Raw genomic sequence first — 17,058 nt, 5'->3', positions numbered from 1 at the left:
ATTTGAGCAGCTGCCGGCGCGGATGAGACCGCGGCCGGAGCCGGGCTGCGGCGATGCCTGCGCGCAGCCGCCACCGCCCCAGCCTCCACTCCGGCTCGCCTACCCGGGCTCCGCCCCCACCGCTTGAGGCGTCTCTCTCCGGGGAGGCCCGGAGGGCACCGGACTCCGGCAGCGGCTCGGACGCCGACCCGGAGACGGGTCCGGGGACCCCGATTCGGAACAAGGAGGTGAGCGGCAGCTGGGGTGGAGGAGAGGGGAGTTCGGGGTGGGCGCGTGCAGCAAGGGTGAGTGGAGGAGTCGGGGATGGAGGCGGGTGGGGGTGCCATGGACAGAATTCGCAGGGGCCGTGGGAGACGGTTGAGGGAGCGTGGAGAGTCCCCTTTAGAACGGAATCTGAGGGAAATGGAGGTTGTTGAGCCGAGGCCCTGAGGCGGGTGACGATGGCCCCAGACTAAGGAGTAAGTAGAGGCCGAGGGGCGAGGGAGAGGGTGTGGAGGCTGAGGGAGATGTGGCCTTGAAGAGGCAGGGCATGGAGGTTTTGGAAAGCCGGGTGGAAGTGAGGGGGAAAGACCGAAGGGTCCCAAGGGAATGCAGGACTGGAGGGGCAGATGCTCTGCGATTTGGCAGTGGGAAGAGATCCAGGGTCGATGTTCCCACTTGGCGAGAGAGAAGGAACTGGGGTGGGACTGACGAGATTGCTGACCTAAGGGGTTGGTACTAATTAGGGGAAGGATTTAGGTTTGAAGAGGAAGGGGCTCTAAGGTGGCAAGTCGTCTGGCCTTAAAGACCAGAAAGAGAGAAATGGGGTCAAGACAGAAAAGGAGCCCTTGGGGGCTCTAATTTAGGGCTTTGGCGTTTTCACAGGTGTCTTTCATAGCATGGAAGATCTCTGGGGTAATATACTTGGATTATGGAGCTTTCTCGTTTGTGGACAGTGAGTCCTTATCAGAATCTGGGGTGAGAAGGGTGTTCTTTAACACTGATTTGCCCAAAAGACTAGGAGAAGTAGTGAAAACGAAGTGATGTTTGGAAAAGATAGTGAAAGGAGTGATTCTGAATATAAAGATAAATCTTTTGAATTTATTCTAACAGTGATAGCGTGTTTCTTTTTTCGTTTGTATTTTATTTAAATTTGTTTTGTCTTAAATACCTGACAAGTTTAGGTAATCTTAAAAAAATTTTTAATACTTTATTAAAAAAAACTAAAAAACGAGTTTGGACACTTAGATTTTGCAGATACTCAGTACTCACTGATTTCACTGTTGACAATTTGAGTTGACACATACTGGTCACGAGGTAAAAATACGATCACTGCAAGTATCTGGGTTAAAAGTATCTGGTTTTATCTACCTAAAAAAGTAGATAAAACTGTGTGAAAACATCACAGTCCAGGAGACTGCCAGACCTTTCTCTCTCCAATGACTCCAGAATTGGAGTTATCTCTTGAAAACTGGAAGGGTACCCTTGACAGATTTGCAGGACCAATACTTTGCAGATATTGTAGAAATAATATTTTTAGTAGAGTTATCTAGAGTAAGAATAGAGGATGCTTGTAGCTGGCAGTTAACAGCACTGAGATAGGTGGGTACACAGATGCCTTTTACTGTATGGAAGACATAGTACCAAAACCATGATTGTGCCAGAAAAATGATGATTACCATATCTATATTTGGTTGAAATAGGCTTTTTTGTGTGTTTTTTTTTGTAATTGTTAAATAACATGGTTTGGTGAAGTGTTTGACTAGCCACGTCTCATATGTTGTTTTATAACTTTTTATGCAGTTACAGGTTTACAAAGTTGTTGGCATTTCAAAACAAAGTTTTAATCAAGTATTTCTAGTCTAAATGGGTATCTTAACAGTTTAATCTTAATGAGATGATAATTTACTTATTGCAGCTAGTTACTAAATTAGTGTATGTGTATACACTATATGTCATATTTTCAAATGCTCAGTGGACTGATAATTATTTCTTCAAAGGAGAGATGAATTCTTAGCCTTGCTTTTAGCTATTGTTAAAAAATTAGCTCCTTTTTCTTTAAATTAATATAGTTGAGAAAGTGTATATACTGTTGTTTATTTGTTTGTTTACCCTCACTAAACTGAGATTCTCTAGAGATCTTATCTTCATACTTAGCTCTAAATAAAAGTCTTGGCATGTAAAAATTTGCTGCACTGAATTGAAGTATAAGAACTCTTGAGATTACATCTTAATGTTAGTGCAGAATTAAAGGAACTTTTAGATGAAGTTGTACAGTTAATATATTAACGTGCCTAATAGTTATTTTGTCTTTGTTTAGCCTTGGCAATTTTCACAGCCACTTAGTTGTAAATAAAATCGTTTTTATGGTAGAGCAGTTACTCTTAGGCAAGACAATATGTATTACTCCCAAATAAGTCATTATGATTGCAATGGCAGAACATGCAGATATATTTAGATAATCATTTTTGATTTCAGTAGCATCTTGGCCATTCTGCAAAGACTCTTCACACTTCACAGTTCCTCGTAAGCATTTTTATTTTGTTAATCACTAGATCCTCAGTGCTTTTTCAAAACTTTGCCATAGATGATTTAGAGACATTTTCATGATTTTTCTTAGAATTGAAATTTGAACATTGTTTTGAGGAAACTGTTGAATCACAGATGTTCTAGTGAATATTATTATTTTGTCTTGTAACAGTAACCATATTAACTAGTTATTCTTAAAAAATTCTATAGGCCTTATACAATACTATGGTGTTAATAGTAGGATGTACTTAGCATGGTCATTATCATGACAGTGATTCTTATTTATGTGTTTGTGCTTCTCTTGGCTTTGAGAAATCAGGAGGTTAACTTAGGCACCCTTTGAGAACATTTCAGTGTTTATATGCTGCCTTTTTCATTGTCTGGTAATTTACCATCTGCAGATGTGGATATAGATTTGTGATGTACCTTTACCCTCTCCTACCATACACATAGCACCATCATTAGTGGATCTTAATCTCCCTGACTTCAGGCTTCTATATTTGAAATGTTTTGTTACTTCACTAAATTCTGCACCCTATTAGTAGTAAAGTCACCGCACTGCAGAATGTAACATAATGTAAGTGTATCTTGGCTTTTGCTTGGGATAGTAGAAACCAAGAAAACTTGGTCATAGTAGTTTCAGCATAGAGTTTCACCATAAAATAGTGCTTTATGATATGAACCCTAGAAGAATGTTGTGGAGGCAGAAACCTATTTTTATATTTGTCTTGAATATTTATTGTGAGTTTTTGTATAGCTTTTGAATTGTGGCTGAGACAAGAGAGGTGGTAATATGTCTATTATCTTGACCCTCTTTCTGTTCTCTTAAAGTTCTTGATAGGTAAGAAATTCTAGTATGAAGTGAGAACCGTGAATTTAGGTTCTTCCTGTAAGTTAAACTGTGTTACTGAGTTTCTGGAGATGCCTGCAAGCTGGTTTTAGTGTGGAACTTTGAGACTAAATTAAATTGATGTCAGTTGCATCAATGTAAATTGGTATGAAAGTCAAAGATTCCCAGAATCATACATTGAATTTTGGAGCCAAATCCATTGTATTTGCACAATATTGTAATGGAGCGTGAAGTCTTGAGCCAGTTTTTCATTTTCCATTATGCTGATTTGATTTAGAGGTGTAGCATATTTAAAAATCTTTACCAGTCTGTCAAACCACTACTAGCTTGCTCAAATATTATTTTAGTGAGTAGAATAAGAATCTGAATTTTATATACTTCTTTACTGGTGTGCTCTGGCACGCAGCCAGGTTAAGTATTCTTCATCAAACTTACCAGTAAATTTTAGCCGTTGTGTAAAAACTTTTACTATAACTGAGGATGTAACCTACACAGTGTTGTCTATAAGATTCTTATTCATTGAACTGAGACAGTTCCGACTGTGATACAGAATTAGGTGCAACCTAACAGTAGAAGTCTTAATTTAAATGCAAGTTGGAGCCAGAAAACTTTTGTGTTCTGACAAAAACATGACAACTTTTTTAATAACAGTAGATAACAGTGCATGGTCTGGGGCTGAAGTGCAGCCAAGAGAGTGATGATGTAACTGAAGAGGCAATTTAACATATTTCAGACGTGCTGCCCCAGACTCTACTGCCCAGGAGTGGGATATAGCAGAAGGGTAAAAAAAAAAAAATCACTGCTAGTACAGAGTGAAGTAAGTCAGAAAGAGAAAAACAGTTATCATGTATCAGCGTATATATATATATGGAATCTGGAAAGACGGCACTGATGAACCTTTATGGAGGGTGGCAGTGGGAGCATCAACATGGTGAACAGACTTGTGGACACAGTGGGGAAAGGAGAGAAATCGGGAGGGTAGCACTGAGACATCAATATCACCATATGTAAAATAGATAGCCAGTGGGAATTTGCTGTATGACGCAGAGAGCCCAAATTCAGTGCTCTGTGACACCGTAGTGGGGAGATGAGGAAAGAGGTTCAAGAGGGAGAGGACGTGTGTACACCTGTGGCTGATACATGATGCATGGCAGAACCCGACACAACATTGTAAAGCAATTATCCTCCAATTAAGAATAAATAAATTTTTAAAAATTACTGCTAGTGTTTCAAATATGGTAGTAAGTGGTTCTGGGTCTTTGAAACTGTTTTGTAATTATAGCAGATTCATAGATACTTGGAAATGGTGCTTACTAAGAAACAAACCATCTTTTGATAACTGTAAAGAGAAAATAATAGTTTTTTGTTTGCTCAATGAAAGTCTTCTAATTTAAGATTAAAAAATTTTAATGAGATTTTTAAAAAGCTGCATAGTCCCAAATACTATAAACTGAGAGCTAAATGACCAAAGTAAATCTTGTCCTCTTACATTTTGGTTTGCTTTCATAAAAATTACTTTTATGCTCTGATTTATGGATCTGAACACTGGTATAATTTGTCTCTATTATGCATATTAAATAAACTTTATTAGATAAAGTTGGATTTAAGCTTATTTTAGTGTGAGTGCAACTGTAATGTACAATTGCTTTAAGGAGAATAGATTAACATTAACTTCATAAAATTAAAAAAAAAAATCTCTTCCCCATTTTTTGTCTTGGGACCCTTATGGCAGAAAGTGAAGAGGAACTCAAAAGCCTCTTGATGAAAGTGAAAGTGGAGAGTGAAAAAGTTGGCTTAAAGCTCAACATTCAGAAAACCAAGATCATGGCATCCGGTCCCACCACTTCATGGGAAATAGATGGAGAAACAGTGGAAACAGTGTCAGACTTTATTTTTCTGGGCTCCAAAATCACTACAGATGGTGACTGCAGCCATGAAATTAAAAGACACTTACTCCTTGGAAGGAAAGTTATGACCAACCTAGATAGCATATTCAAAAGCAGAGACATTACTTTGCCAACAAAGGTCCGTCTAGTCAAGGCTATGGTTTTTCCAGTGGTCATGTATGGATGTGAGAGTTGGACTGTGAAGAAGGCTGAGCGCCGAAGAATTGATGCTTTTGAACTGTGGTGTTGGAGAAGATTCTTGAGAGTCCCTTGGACTATAAGGAGATCCAGCCAGTCCATTCTGAAGGAGATCAGCCCTGGGATTTCTTTGGAAGGAACGATGCTAAAGCTGAAACTCGAGTACTTTGGCCACCTCATGCGAAGAGTTGACTCATTGGAAAAGACTCTGATTCTGGGAGGGATTGGGGGCAGGAGGAGAAGGGGACATCGGAGGATGTGATGGCTGGATGACATCACTGACTCGATGGATGTGAGTCTGAGTGAACTCCGGGAGTTGGTGATGGACAGGGAGGCCTGGCGTGCTGTGATTCATGGGGTTGCAAAGAGTCGAACACGACTGAGCGACTGATCTGATCTGATCTGATGGGCATTATATTTTAGATTTTATACATCACTTGGAAATGGTAATTTTTAAAAAAATTTACTGGATACCAAATCATGAATAACTTCCTAAAACAGCACATATATTTATGAACCAAATTTCACCAATTGTTTTAAATTCCTTTCAGTTCAGTTCAGTTCACTCGCTCAGTCATGTCCAACTCTCTGCGACCCCATGAATCGCAGCACGCCAGGCCTCCCTGTCCATCACCAACTCCCGGAGTTCACTCAGACTCATGTCCATCGAGTCAGTGATGCCATCCAGCCATCTCATCCTCCAATGTCCCCTTCTCCTCCTGCCCCCAATCCCTCCCAGCATCAGAGTCTTTTCCAATGAGTCAACTCTTCGCATGAGGTGGCCAAAGTACTCGAGTTTCAGCTTTAGCATCATTCCTTCCAAAGAAATCCCAGGGCTGATCTCCTTCAGAATGGACTGGCTGGATCTCCTTGCAGTCCAAGGGACTCTCAAGAATCTTCTCCAACACCACAGTTCAAAAGCATCAATTCTTCAGCGCTCAGCCTTCTTCACAGTCCAACTCTCACATCCATACATGACCACTGGAAAAACCATAGCCTTGACTAGACGGACCTTTGTTGGCAAAGTCATGTCTCTGCTTTTGAATATGCTATCTAGGTTGGTCATAACTTTCCTTCCAAGGAGTAAGCGTCTTTTAATTTCATGGCTGCAGTCACCATCTGCACTGATTTTGGAGCCCCCAAAAATAAAGTCTGACACTGTTTCCACTGTTTCTCCATCTATTTCCCATGAAGTGATGGGACCGGACGCCATGATCTTGGTTTTCTGAATGTTGAGCTTTAAGCCAACTTTTTCACTCTCTTCTTTCACTTTCATCAAGAGGGTTTTTAGTTCCTCTTCACTTTCTGCCATAAGGGTGGTGTCATCTGCATATCTGAGGTTATTGATATTTCTCCCGGCAATCTTGACTCCAGCTTGTGTTTCTTCCAGTCCAGTGTTTCTCATGATGTACTCTGCATATAAGTTAAATAAGCAGGGTGACAATATACAGCCTTGACGTACTCCTTTTCCTACTTGGAACCAGTCTGTTGTTCTATGTCCTGTTGCTTCCTGACCTGCATACAGATTTCTCAAGAGGCAGGTCAGGTGGTCTGGTATTCCCATCTCTTGAAGAATTTTCCAGTTTATTGTGATCCACACAGTCAAAGGCTTTGGCATAATTAATAAAGCAGAAATAGATGTTTTTCTGGAACTCCCTTGCTTTTTCCATGATCCAGTGGGTGTTGGCAATTTGATCTCTGGTTCCTCTGCTTTTTCTAAAACCAGCTTAAACATCTGGAAGTTCACGGTTGACATATTGCTGAAGCCTGGCTTGGAGAATTTTGAGCATTACTTTACTAGCGTGTGAGATGAGTGCAATTGTGCGGTAGTTTGAGCATTCTTTGGCATTGCCCTTCTTTGGGATTAGAATGAAAACTGACTTTTTCCAGTCCTGTGGCCACTGCTGAGTTTTCCAAATTTGCTGGCATATTGAGTGCAGCACTTTCACAGCATCATCTTTCAGGATTTGGAATAGCTCAACTGGAATTCCATCACCTCCACTAGCTTTGTTCATAGTGTTGCTTTCTAAGGCCCACTTGACTTCACATTCCAGGATGTCTGGCTCTAGGTGAGTGATCACACCATCATGATTATCTGGGTCGTGAAGATCTTTTTTGTACAGTTCTTCTGTGTATTCTTGCCACTCTTCTTAATATCTTCTGCTTCTGTTAGGTCCATACCATTTCTGTCCTTTATTGAGCCCATCTTTGCATGAAATATTCCCTTAGTATCTCAATGTGTGGTTTTTGAAGACAGTGTATGATATTTAAAGTGGACAGTTATTTCAGACAGCTGTACTCCAGTATTTTAGAATATTTATGCACATACACGCAGGCACACAGACACACACAATCTAGTGAAACTACAATAAAAACCCAGCCTGCTTATTTATTTATATATTTATATATTCCATTGCGGTTTATTACAGAATATTGAATATAGTTTCCTATGCTGTACAGTAGGACCTTTTTGTTTATCCCTTCCATATCCGCTGCTCCCTCCTCCACCTTGGCAACCACAGTCAGTTCTCTGTCTGACTCTGTTTCTGTTTTGTAGATTAAGTTCATTTGTTTCATATTTTATGTTATATATATAAGTGGCATCATGTGACATTTATATATGTGACTTACTTTGGTATAATAATCTCTAGGTCTGCCCGTGTAACTTCAGATGGCATTTCATTCTGTAAGAAAAATTCAGTATATTTAAATCACTATAATCACCATCTGGACAAAGACTTTGGTTCTGTAGAACACATGACAAGTAAAGGTTTTATTTTGTTGATAATGTCTTCATTATGTCTAAAAAACTGCATAATGATAAATTAGAAGCCATTTAGGTCTCTTGTGTGTTTGTGTAATTAAGACCAGGGGAGTGGTTTGTGTCTTTCCACTTACTGGTGCCTGTCACTTTAGGAAATTTTCCCAGTGAATTCCCAAATTGTCATAGTATAGCAGTTTTTTTGGTGTCAGCAATAATCAATTACATCAACCTATGACATACTTTTAAAATACGTTGGTGAGTGGTATGTTCTTGTTGAAATATTTTTGTTTAGTTAAATTTGATATTAAATAAATGATTGAGACACTCATGTTGACATAGAATTCTGCATTGGTTAGCTGGAATCACTATTCCAGCTTTGTGTTTCAGTTTTTGTTGCTTAATTGCACTATTGTTTCCCTTAAAGATAATTCCACCTTGAGTAAAACCTTTATAAAATTTTAACGGTTGTTTTCAAATACTCATTTCTTTTGTATTAACAAAAGATTTCAAGATTTTGTATTAACAAAAAGATTTCAAGAGTTAAGAGTGGGTTTGATTATTAGTTGATAGATGACTGATCCTAATTTAATTTCAGGTGTAGGGCAACACCAGCAAACGGCGGAGTTGATGGGGGCAATACCAGCTTACATTTACTGAGAATTTCTCTTTGTCACACATTACTACAAATGCATTACTTGTATTAGTCCTTGTATTCTTTACAACAAGCCTGTGGAGTAAAGAACTAGTATTCTCATTTTACGTATGAAAATAGTGACTCCCAAAAATGTTAAGTAACTTCTGTAAGATCACATAGCATTTAGCTTGTGAATGGTAAATCCACAGTTTGAACCCAGGCAGTTTGATTCCAGAGCCAGTACATTTTTTTCTTTTCGGGGAGAAACAAAAAGGACCCCACTTACCTGACCAGGGACTGATCCTGGGCCACAGTAGTGAAAGCCTGGAGTCCTAACCAGTAGACAACCAGGAAACTCCCATGACCCCCTACTCTTAACTACTATGCTTTGTGGTTTTTATATCAGATTCTGTGGTGGAATAGCTGTCTGAAATATTTAACTCTCTAGCTCTGGTTTCTTAAGCTGTAAATTAAGAAATTGTACTAAATCTTGCAGGTCACTTCCAATTCTAACATTGTAAGAATTCTTTCATCCTGACACAAAACATGATTTTAATATTTCTCATTATTCTTTTTGAAATATCTTGATCTGTTGAAACACAAAGGTTCAGTCATCTTCCAAAGTCACACTGTTAATGGATAATGGAGCTCAGTTTGTACTCAGATCTCTTATTATCTTGGTCTTCTTGCTATTTCTTTTATTTAGTATGTGTGTATGTGGTTGCATTAATAATTGAGTTGAATTTATTTTCTTAATTTTCAGGTCATATCTGTTTGTGTGATATGCTTCAAACAAATGAGAAATGATATTGCTTTTTATTTTCTTAAAAGAACTTTTCCCCCCTGATTATCAAGTATTGCAACATGCTTATTGTATAAAATTTAGAAATATTTGATATAGAGAAAGAAAGAGTCCACCAAGCTATTGATAGCTTGGTATTTTATTTATTTTTAAATATATGCAAATGCTACAAATGCTGTGTGCTTTTTAGGACACTTTCTCCTTTAAAATTTTTAAAAATTTTTTATTTTGAAATAATTATAGATTCATAGGAAGCTGTAAACAGTGCAGAGGAATCCCCATGTACTTTCAGTGGCCACATCTTGCATAATTATAGCACTATATTAAGACTAGGAAATTGACATTGACTCAGTGTGTGTATATGTATGTCATTTTTTCCTGAGCAGATTTCTGTAACCATTAATCTACTCAAGATATGGGAATACTTCATCACTGTGAAGATCTTCCTTGGGTTAGCCCCATCCCTCAACAAACTCTCTCTAACCTCTGACAGATAACATTTAACCTCTGTACTGTTTTATACCAGTATAATTTTGTCATTTTGAGGACAAATGAAATCATACAGAATGTGAGGTTTTAAGATTGACTTTTTTCGCTCAGCATGATGCCCTTGAGACCCCTTCTAGTGTGTGTATTCAAGGTTTTATTGCTGTGTTTTCCATAGTATGGATGTATCACAGTTTGACTATTCATATATTGTAGTATATTTTGTTTTTATGTATAAAAATAATTTATAAAAACTCAGCAATTACAAGTAATGAAGCTAGGGACACTTGTGTATAGGTTTTTGTGTAGACATAAGTTTTCATTTGCCTGGGATAAGTGCCCAAGAGTACAATTGCTAGGTCATATGATGAAGTTATGTTCAGCTCTGTAAGAAATTGCCAAACTATTTTCCAGCATGGCTATATAAGTTTACTTTGTCACCAGCAGTGTGTGAGAGATCCAGTTTCTCTGCATTCCTGCCAGAATTTTTTTCAAAATTTATTTTAGCTATTCTAGTAGGTATATAGTGATATCTCATCGTAGTCTTAATTTTCATTTCCCCAGTAGCTAGTGATGCTGAACGTCTTTTCATGTGCTTATCTGCCATTCATATATCCTCTTTAATAACATGCCTCTTCATATCTTTTGCTCATTTTTGTTTCTTTTCATCCTAACTTCAACCCTCATAATCATTTTACACTCTTCTGACAAGTATTCTTTCTAAAGCACACTCTGATTATATCATCCTCTTTTCCAACAATCTCTAGTGGTTCTGCATTATCTGTGGAGTAGTCTCAATTTGACCAAAGTTTCCATTATCTGGCCCTAGTATATATTTTCAACTTACTATACTACTATTCCCTGTGCCCTAAGAATACTAACAGTTCTCAATTGTTTTCTGTCTTAATACATTTGCTCCTGTAGTTTTCTCTGCTGGTGCACGTTTTCTCCATCTCTGCCCAGTTTTTAAAATCTCAGCTCAAATGTTACTCCTAAGAACTTTTCTGTGATCTCACCAACAGGAAATAGTTCAGTTCAGTCGCTCAGTCGTGTCCAACTCTCTGCGACCCCATGAATCGCAGCACGCCAGGCCTCCTTGTCCATCACCAACTCCCGGTGTTCACCCAGACCCACGTCCATCAAGTCAGTGATGCCATCCAGGCATCTCATCCTCTGTCGTCCCCTTCTCCTCCTACCCCCAATCCCTCCCAGCATCAGAGTCTTTTCCAATGAGTCAACTCTTCGCATGAGGTGGCCAAAGTACTGGAGTTTCAGCTTTAGCATCATTCCTTCCAAAGAAATCCCAGGGCTGATCTCCTTCAGAATGGACTGGCTGGATCTCCTTGCAGTCCAAGGGACTCTCAAGAATCTTCTCCAACACCACAGTTCAAAAGCATCAATTCTTCGGCGCTCAGCCTTCTTCACAGTCCAACTCTCACATCCATACATGACCACTGGAAAAACCATAGCCTTGACTAGATGGACCTTTGTTGGCAAAGTCATGTCTCTGCTTTTGAATATGCTATCTAGGTTGGTCATAACTTTCCTTCCAAGAAGTAAGCGTCTTTTAATTTCATGGCTGCAGTCACCATCTGCACTGATTTTGGAGCCCCCAAAAATAAAGTCTGACCCTGTTTCCACTGTTTCTCCCTCTATTTCCCATGAAATGATGGGACCGGACGCCATGATCTTCGTTTTCTGAATGTTGAGCTTTAAGCCAACTTTTTCACTCTCCTCTTTCACTTTCATCAAGAGGGTTTTTAGTTCCTCTTCACTTCTGCCATAAGGGTGGTGTCATCTGCATATCTGAGGTTATTGATATTTCTCCCGGCAATCTTGACTGCAGCTTGTGTTTCTTCCAGTCCAGTGTTTCTCATGATGTACTCTGCATATAAGTTAAATAAGCAGGGTGACGATATACAGCCTTGACGTACTCCTGTTCCTACTTGGAACCAGTCTGTTGTTCTATGTCCTGTTGCTTCCTGACCTGCATACAGATTTCTCAAGAGGCAGGTCAGGTGGTCTGGTATTCCCATCTCTTGAAGAATTTTCCAGTTTATTGTGATCCACACAGTCAAAGGCTTTGGCATAGTCAGTAAAGCAGAAATAGATGTTTTTCTGGAACTCTCTTGTTTTTTCCATGACCCAGCGGATGTTGGCAATTTGATCTCTGGTTCCTCTGCCTTTCCTAAAACCAGCTTGAACATCAGGAAGTTCATGGTTCACATATTGCTGAATCCTGGCTCGGAGAATTTTGAGCATTACTTAACCAGTGTGTGAGATGAGTGCAATTGTGTGGTAGTTTGAGCATTCTTTGGCATTGCCCTTCTTTGGGATTGGAATGAAAACTGACCTTTTCAAGTCCTGTGGCGACTGCTGAGTTTTCCAAATTTGCTGGCATATTGAGTGCAGCACTTTCACAGCATCATCTTTCAGGATTTGAAATAGCTCAACTGGAATTCCATCACCTCCACTAGCTTTGTTCGTAGTGATGCTTTCTAAGGCCCACTTGACTTCACATTCCAGGATGTCTGGCTCTAGGTGAGTGATCACACCATCGTGATTATCTGGGTCGTGAAGATCTTTTTTGTACAGTTCTTCTGTGTATTCTTGCCACCTCTCCTTAATATCTTCTGCTTCTGTTAGGTCCATACCATTTCTGTCCTTTATCGAGCCCATCTTTGCATGAAATGTTCCTTTGGTATCTCTAATTTTCTTGAAGATCTCTAGTCTCCCCCATTCTGTTGTTTTCCTCTATTTCTTTGCATTGATCACTGAAGAAGGCTTTCTTATCTCTTCTTGCTGTTCTTTGGAACTCTGCATTCAGATGCTTATATCTTTCCTTTTCTCCTTTGCTATTCGCTTCTCTTCTTTTCACAGCTATTTGTAAGGCTTCCCCAGACAGCTGTTTTGCCTTTTTGCATTTCTGTTCCATGGGGATGGTCTTGATCCCTGTCTCCTGTACAATGTCACGAACCTCAGTCCATCCGGCACTCTATCTATCAGATCCAGGCCCTTAAATCTATTTCTCACTTCCACTATATAATCATAAGGGATTTGATTTAGGTCATACCTGAATGGTCTAGTGGTTTTCCCTACTTTCTTCAATTTCAGTCTGAATTTGGCAATAAGGAGTTCATGATTTGAGCCACAGTCAGCTCCTGGTCTTGTTTTTGCTGACTGTATAGAGCTTCTCCATCTTTGGCTGCAAATAATATAATCAGTCTGATTCAGTGTTGACCATCTGGTGATGTCCATGTGTAGAGTCTTCTCTTGTGTTGTTGGAAGAGGGTGTTTGTTATGACCAGTGCATTTTCTTGGCAAAACTCTATTAGTCTTTGCCCTGCTTCATTCCGTATTCCAAGGCCAAATTTGCCTGTTACTGCAGGTGTTTCTTGACTTCCTACTTTTGCATTCCAGTCCCCTATAATGAAAATGACATCTTTTTTGGGTGTTATTTCTAAGAGGTCTTGTAGGTCTTCAACTTTAGCCTCTTCAGCATTACTTGTTGGGGCAATTCTCTTTTTTATTTTTAGCAAGTTACTTAAGTAAGCACTTTATTAGCATTCTTCAGAGGGTTAAATGAGATAATAGATATAAAGAACTAGCAGCTGTAATTCCTTTTATCTTTTTAAGAAATGACTTTCTTCAGTACCCACCTGTAAAATCTTTCAGGGTAGGATCTGCTTCAGATTTGTCTAGGTCAATGCCACATTGCCTAGTATGCCTTCAGATAGCAGGTGCACAGTGAATATCCAGTTGATGAACAAATGTAACAAGAGGGCATCTTAAGACTGTCCCCAGTGCCGTCCTAGCTGACAGCTCTATGCAGCAGGCAGTAAATGTTTGGGAGTGAACAGTGCAAAATTTGTGATTCACAGAAAGCCATCATCATCAGGCAGTCTCATTACTGTAATCATTTTTTAAGTGTTTTTTTTTTATGTGGGCCATTTTTTATTTTTAATTTATTGCAAAATTGCTTCTGTTTCCGTTTTGGTTTTTTAGCCATGAGGCCTGTGGGATCTTAGCTCACTGACTAGGTATAGAACCTGCACCCCCTGAATTGGAAGGCAAAGTATTAAGCACTGGACCGCCAGGGAAGTGCCTCATTAATGTAATCTTTGATGTAACTGAAGACCTTTGATAAATTCTTCTGCTGATAACTAGAAAATATTCAGTATTTATAAGCATCAAGCTCTGCAAAACTACATGCACCCTTAGCTCTTGTGAGATGGTGTGGTGTAATGAATAAGCAGATGGACTTTGAAATCAGATTGTCTAGGTTGGAGTATTGTTTGTACTAGTACAAGTTTCTCTGTTTCAGTTATCTGTAAGATGAGAAAGATAATATCTATTTATATGGTTGTTGAGAGGGTTATTTGAGCATATTAGTAAAGTATTTAGAACATGCTGGCACTTTGTAACTGCCTTAAATGTTAGCTGATCTATTTAACAGATATGTTATTACTTCCTGAAAATACACTGAAAAGAGTTTAGAATTAAAGGGAGTGAGTTAGGTATATAGTTAGTTGACCCTTGAGCAACAAGGGTTTGAATTGTACAGGGGCACTTATTTGTCAATTTTTTTCAATAGTAAATAACTGCAGTTGATCAAATCCCTGGATGCAGAACCATGGGTGTGAAGGAACTGCCCATTTGGAGGGCTGGCTAGAGGTTATATGCAGATTTTTGACAGAACAGAGGGTGGGCATGTTATTTTTAAGGATTAACACTGCTGCTGCTGTTGCTAAGTCACTTCAGTCGTGTCCGACTCTGTGCGACCCCATAGATGGCAGCCCACCAGGCTCCCCTGTCCCTGGGATTCTCCAGGCAAGAACACTGGAGTGGGTTGCCATTTCCTTCTCCAGTGCATGAAAGTGCAGATGTCAAATACCTTGTACTTGAATATCTTGCCCACCATATCCCTGTACCACTGATTGGATGCCTCATTGTGCTATGCTTAGTCACTCAGTTGTGTCCAACTCTTTGCAACCCCATGGACTGCATTGCAGCCCGCAAGGCTCCTCTGTCCATGGGGGTTCTCTAGGCAAGAATACTGGAGTGGGTTGCCATGCCTTCCTCCAGGGATTCTTCCCAATCCAGCGATTGAACCCAGGTCTCCCACATTGCAGGTGGATTCTTTATCGGCTCAGCTACCAGGGAAGCTCGTGTATATGTTTATATTTTATTCAGTTGTATCATGCAGATTATAAGAGAGACAACAACTCAACATAAAATCAGCTAGTGTATAATAGGTGTGCACAGTCACCTCAAAGTGTATAAGAGGTGTGCACAGTCACCTCAAAGATTAGTTATCCAAGCCAGAAGTAGAAGAACAAACAGAATTAGTTTGAGTGATGTAACATAGTGCTTTGAAACTCTTGGTATGTATCAGAATCACTTGCAGAACTTTTAAAAATGTATAGGTGTAAAGCTCCTCTATCCTGAGAGATTCCGACTCACTTGTCCTGTAGTGGGGCATGGGGATTGTTGGGACAGACATGTTTTTAAAATTTAGATTATTCTCATATACAGCCAGGGTTGAAAGCCATCATATATGTAGTTTACTTAGAGCATAGGCAGAGGAGGAGTCAGAGAGAGTTGGCTTTTTATATCCTGCACTGTGCAGAAGAGAGACAAACAAACTGGGAGATAGAAACAGCCTTTTCTAGATAGGTACTCTCTGTGTGGCACAGATGGTACTTTAGGTCTCATAAGAGTCTGGATTAAATTTTGCTTAATAGCATCTGTTTTTCCTTGTTCTGATTACTTACTCTACAAGTAACATTCTGCTTACTAAATCAGCCTTCTAGATATATCCAAATTATAAGGTTGTGTCTGAGACAAGGTGTTTGAGCATTCGCTCTAGACACTTATCTAGTGTCGGCATTCTGGTTGTGATTTTGCTGTTAGTCTCCCTTGGTTTTGATGAACTTTAGAGGTACTGACAAGGTCATATTTTGAAGCTTCAAGACTGGATACCAGATCCTGGTTCCTTGTGAATTTACCAAGTTAGTGACCAGGGGTTGTCTCTGGGGAATTAGACATTCTAAATTTCTTGATTTAAAACTATTCTGAAGTCCTGAAGAATTTTTAATAAAATTTTGTAATTAGGCATAAATAAAAGGAAAATTTTTAATCTTTTTAAGAGTGTGTACTTGCAACAATGAAATAACCAATCTAAAAGCAGGATTTTGTTTTATTTTTTTTAATGATCTTGTTCAAAAAGGCTTTGGGAATTGAGTTCAGTTATTTTGATTACTGCTACTTTTTTGCACATTCATTTAATAATACTTATTGAGAACCTATTATGCGCTAATCACACAGACCTTAATAGTGTTCTTGGTAATCCATACTATCTTCTGTAAAAATAAAACAAAAATAACCTAACAAAAGCCCACTAAACTTTCTTGCTGTCCTAGGTATTAGATATTTTTTTGTTGTTTACTAAATACATTCTTATTTTCCTTTTTCTCCCCCTTTCTTTAATTTTTACTGTGGTATTTTTGTATTTTTCTTATTCTTGATATTGTTGAACCTAACTAATAGATGAAATGGCCAGATATGAATATTTGCTTTATTTACATTTTTAATGGGACATTTTATTACTCTAAAGTCCTTTTCTACTGACATAGTGTTCTTGGTTGAGGAAAAGATAGTTGAATAGCCTATTGTAATAAAACATGTCATTCATTCCAAGGATAATGGTATATAAATTTAATAAGAAGAGCAGATAAAACCATATCCTTCTTAATTAATTTACCAGGAAATTAAAGGAAACAGCATAAAGTTATTTGCCTTACCTAGAATTTTACCAGATTGTGGACCTTATGAGTTAGTTTGAAGCCTTTAACTTTGGGTACTTTACTTGCTTTGAAAAATGACAACTTGAAAGACTGAAGGGCTAAAATGATTATATTCAGTCAGGGT

The 17,058-nt window shown here is 38.9% G+C and overlaps 1 protein-coding gene across 9 annotated transcripts in view; it reads left to right on the top strand.

The window, feature by feature from the left end:
* SAMD8 (sterile alpha motif domain containing 8) overlaps positions 1-17,058 on the top strand; it is a 123,327-nt gene that overhangs the window by 65,834 nt on the left and 40,435 nt on the right. For 4 of the 9 annotated variants that reach the window (XR_015156789.1, XR_015156788.1, XM_086381896.1 and 1 more), the window contains exon 1: positions 5-227. The exons of the other annotated variants lie outside the window; for them this stretch is intronic. Coding sequence is in view for 2 of the 4 variants with exons in the window: in XM_086381896.1 (XP_086238022.1) it covers positions 54-227 (174 nt within the window). In the remaining 2 variants the exon portion in view is untranslated. Of the gene's footprint in view, positions 1-4; positions 228-17,058 lie in introns of those variants that run through there. 9 annotated transcript variants of the gene reach the window in all.

The sequence above is a fragment of the Bos grunniens genome, chromosome 28 (assembly GCF_055505025.1).
Source record: "Bos grunniens cultivar Pamir isolate PY7600 chromosome 28, Bosgru_T2T1.0, whole genome shotgun sequence".
In the NCBI taxonomy this organism is placed as follows: domain Eukaryota; kingdom Metazoa; phylum Chordata; class Mammalia; order Artiodactyla; family Bovidae; genus Bos; species Bos grunniens.
The sequence above is the reverse complement of the archived record's forward strand: the minus strand, read 5'-3'. Positions and strand labels throughout refer to the sequence as shown.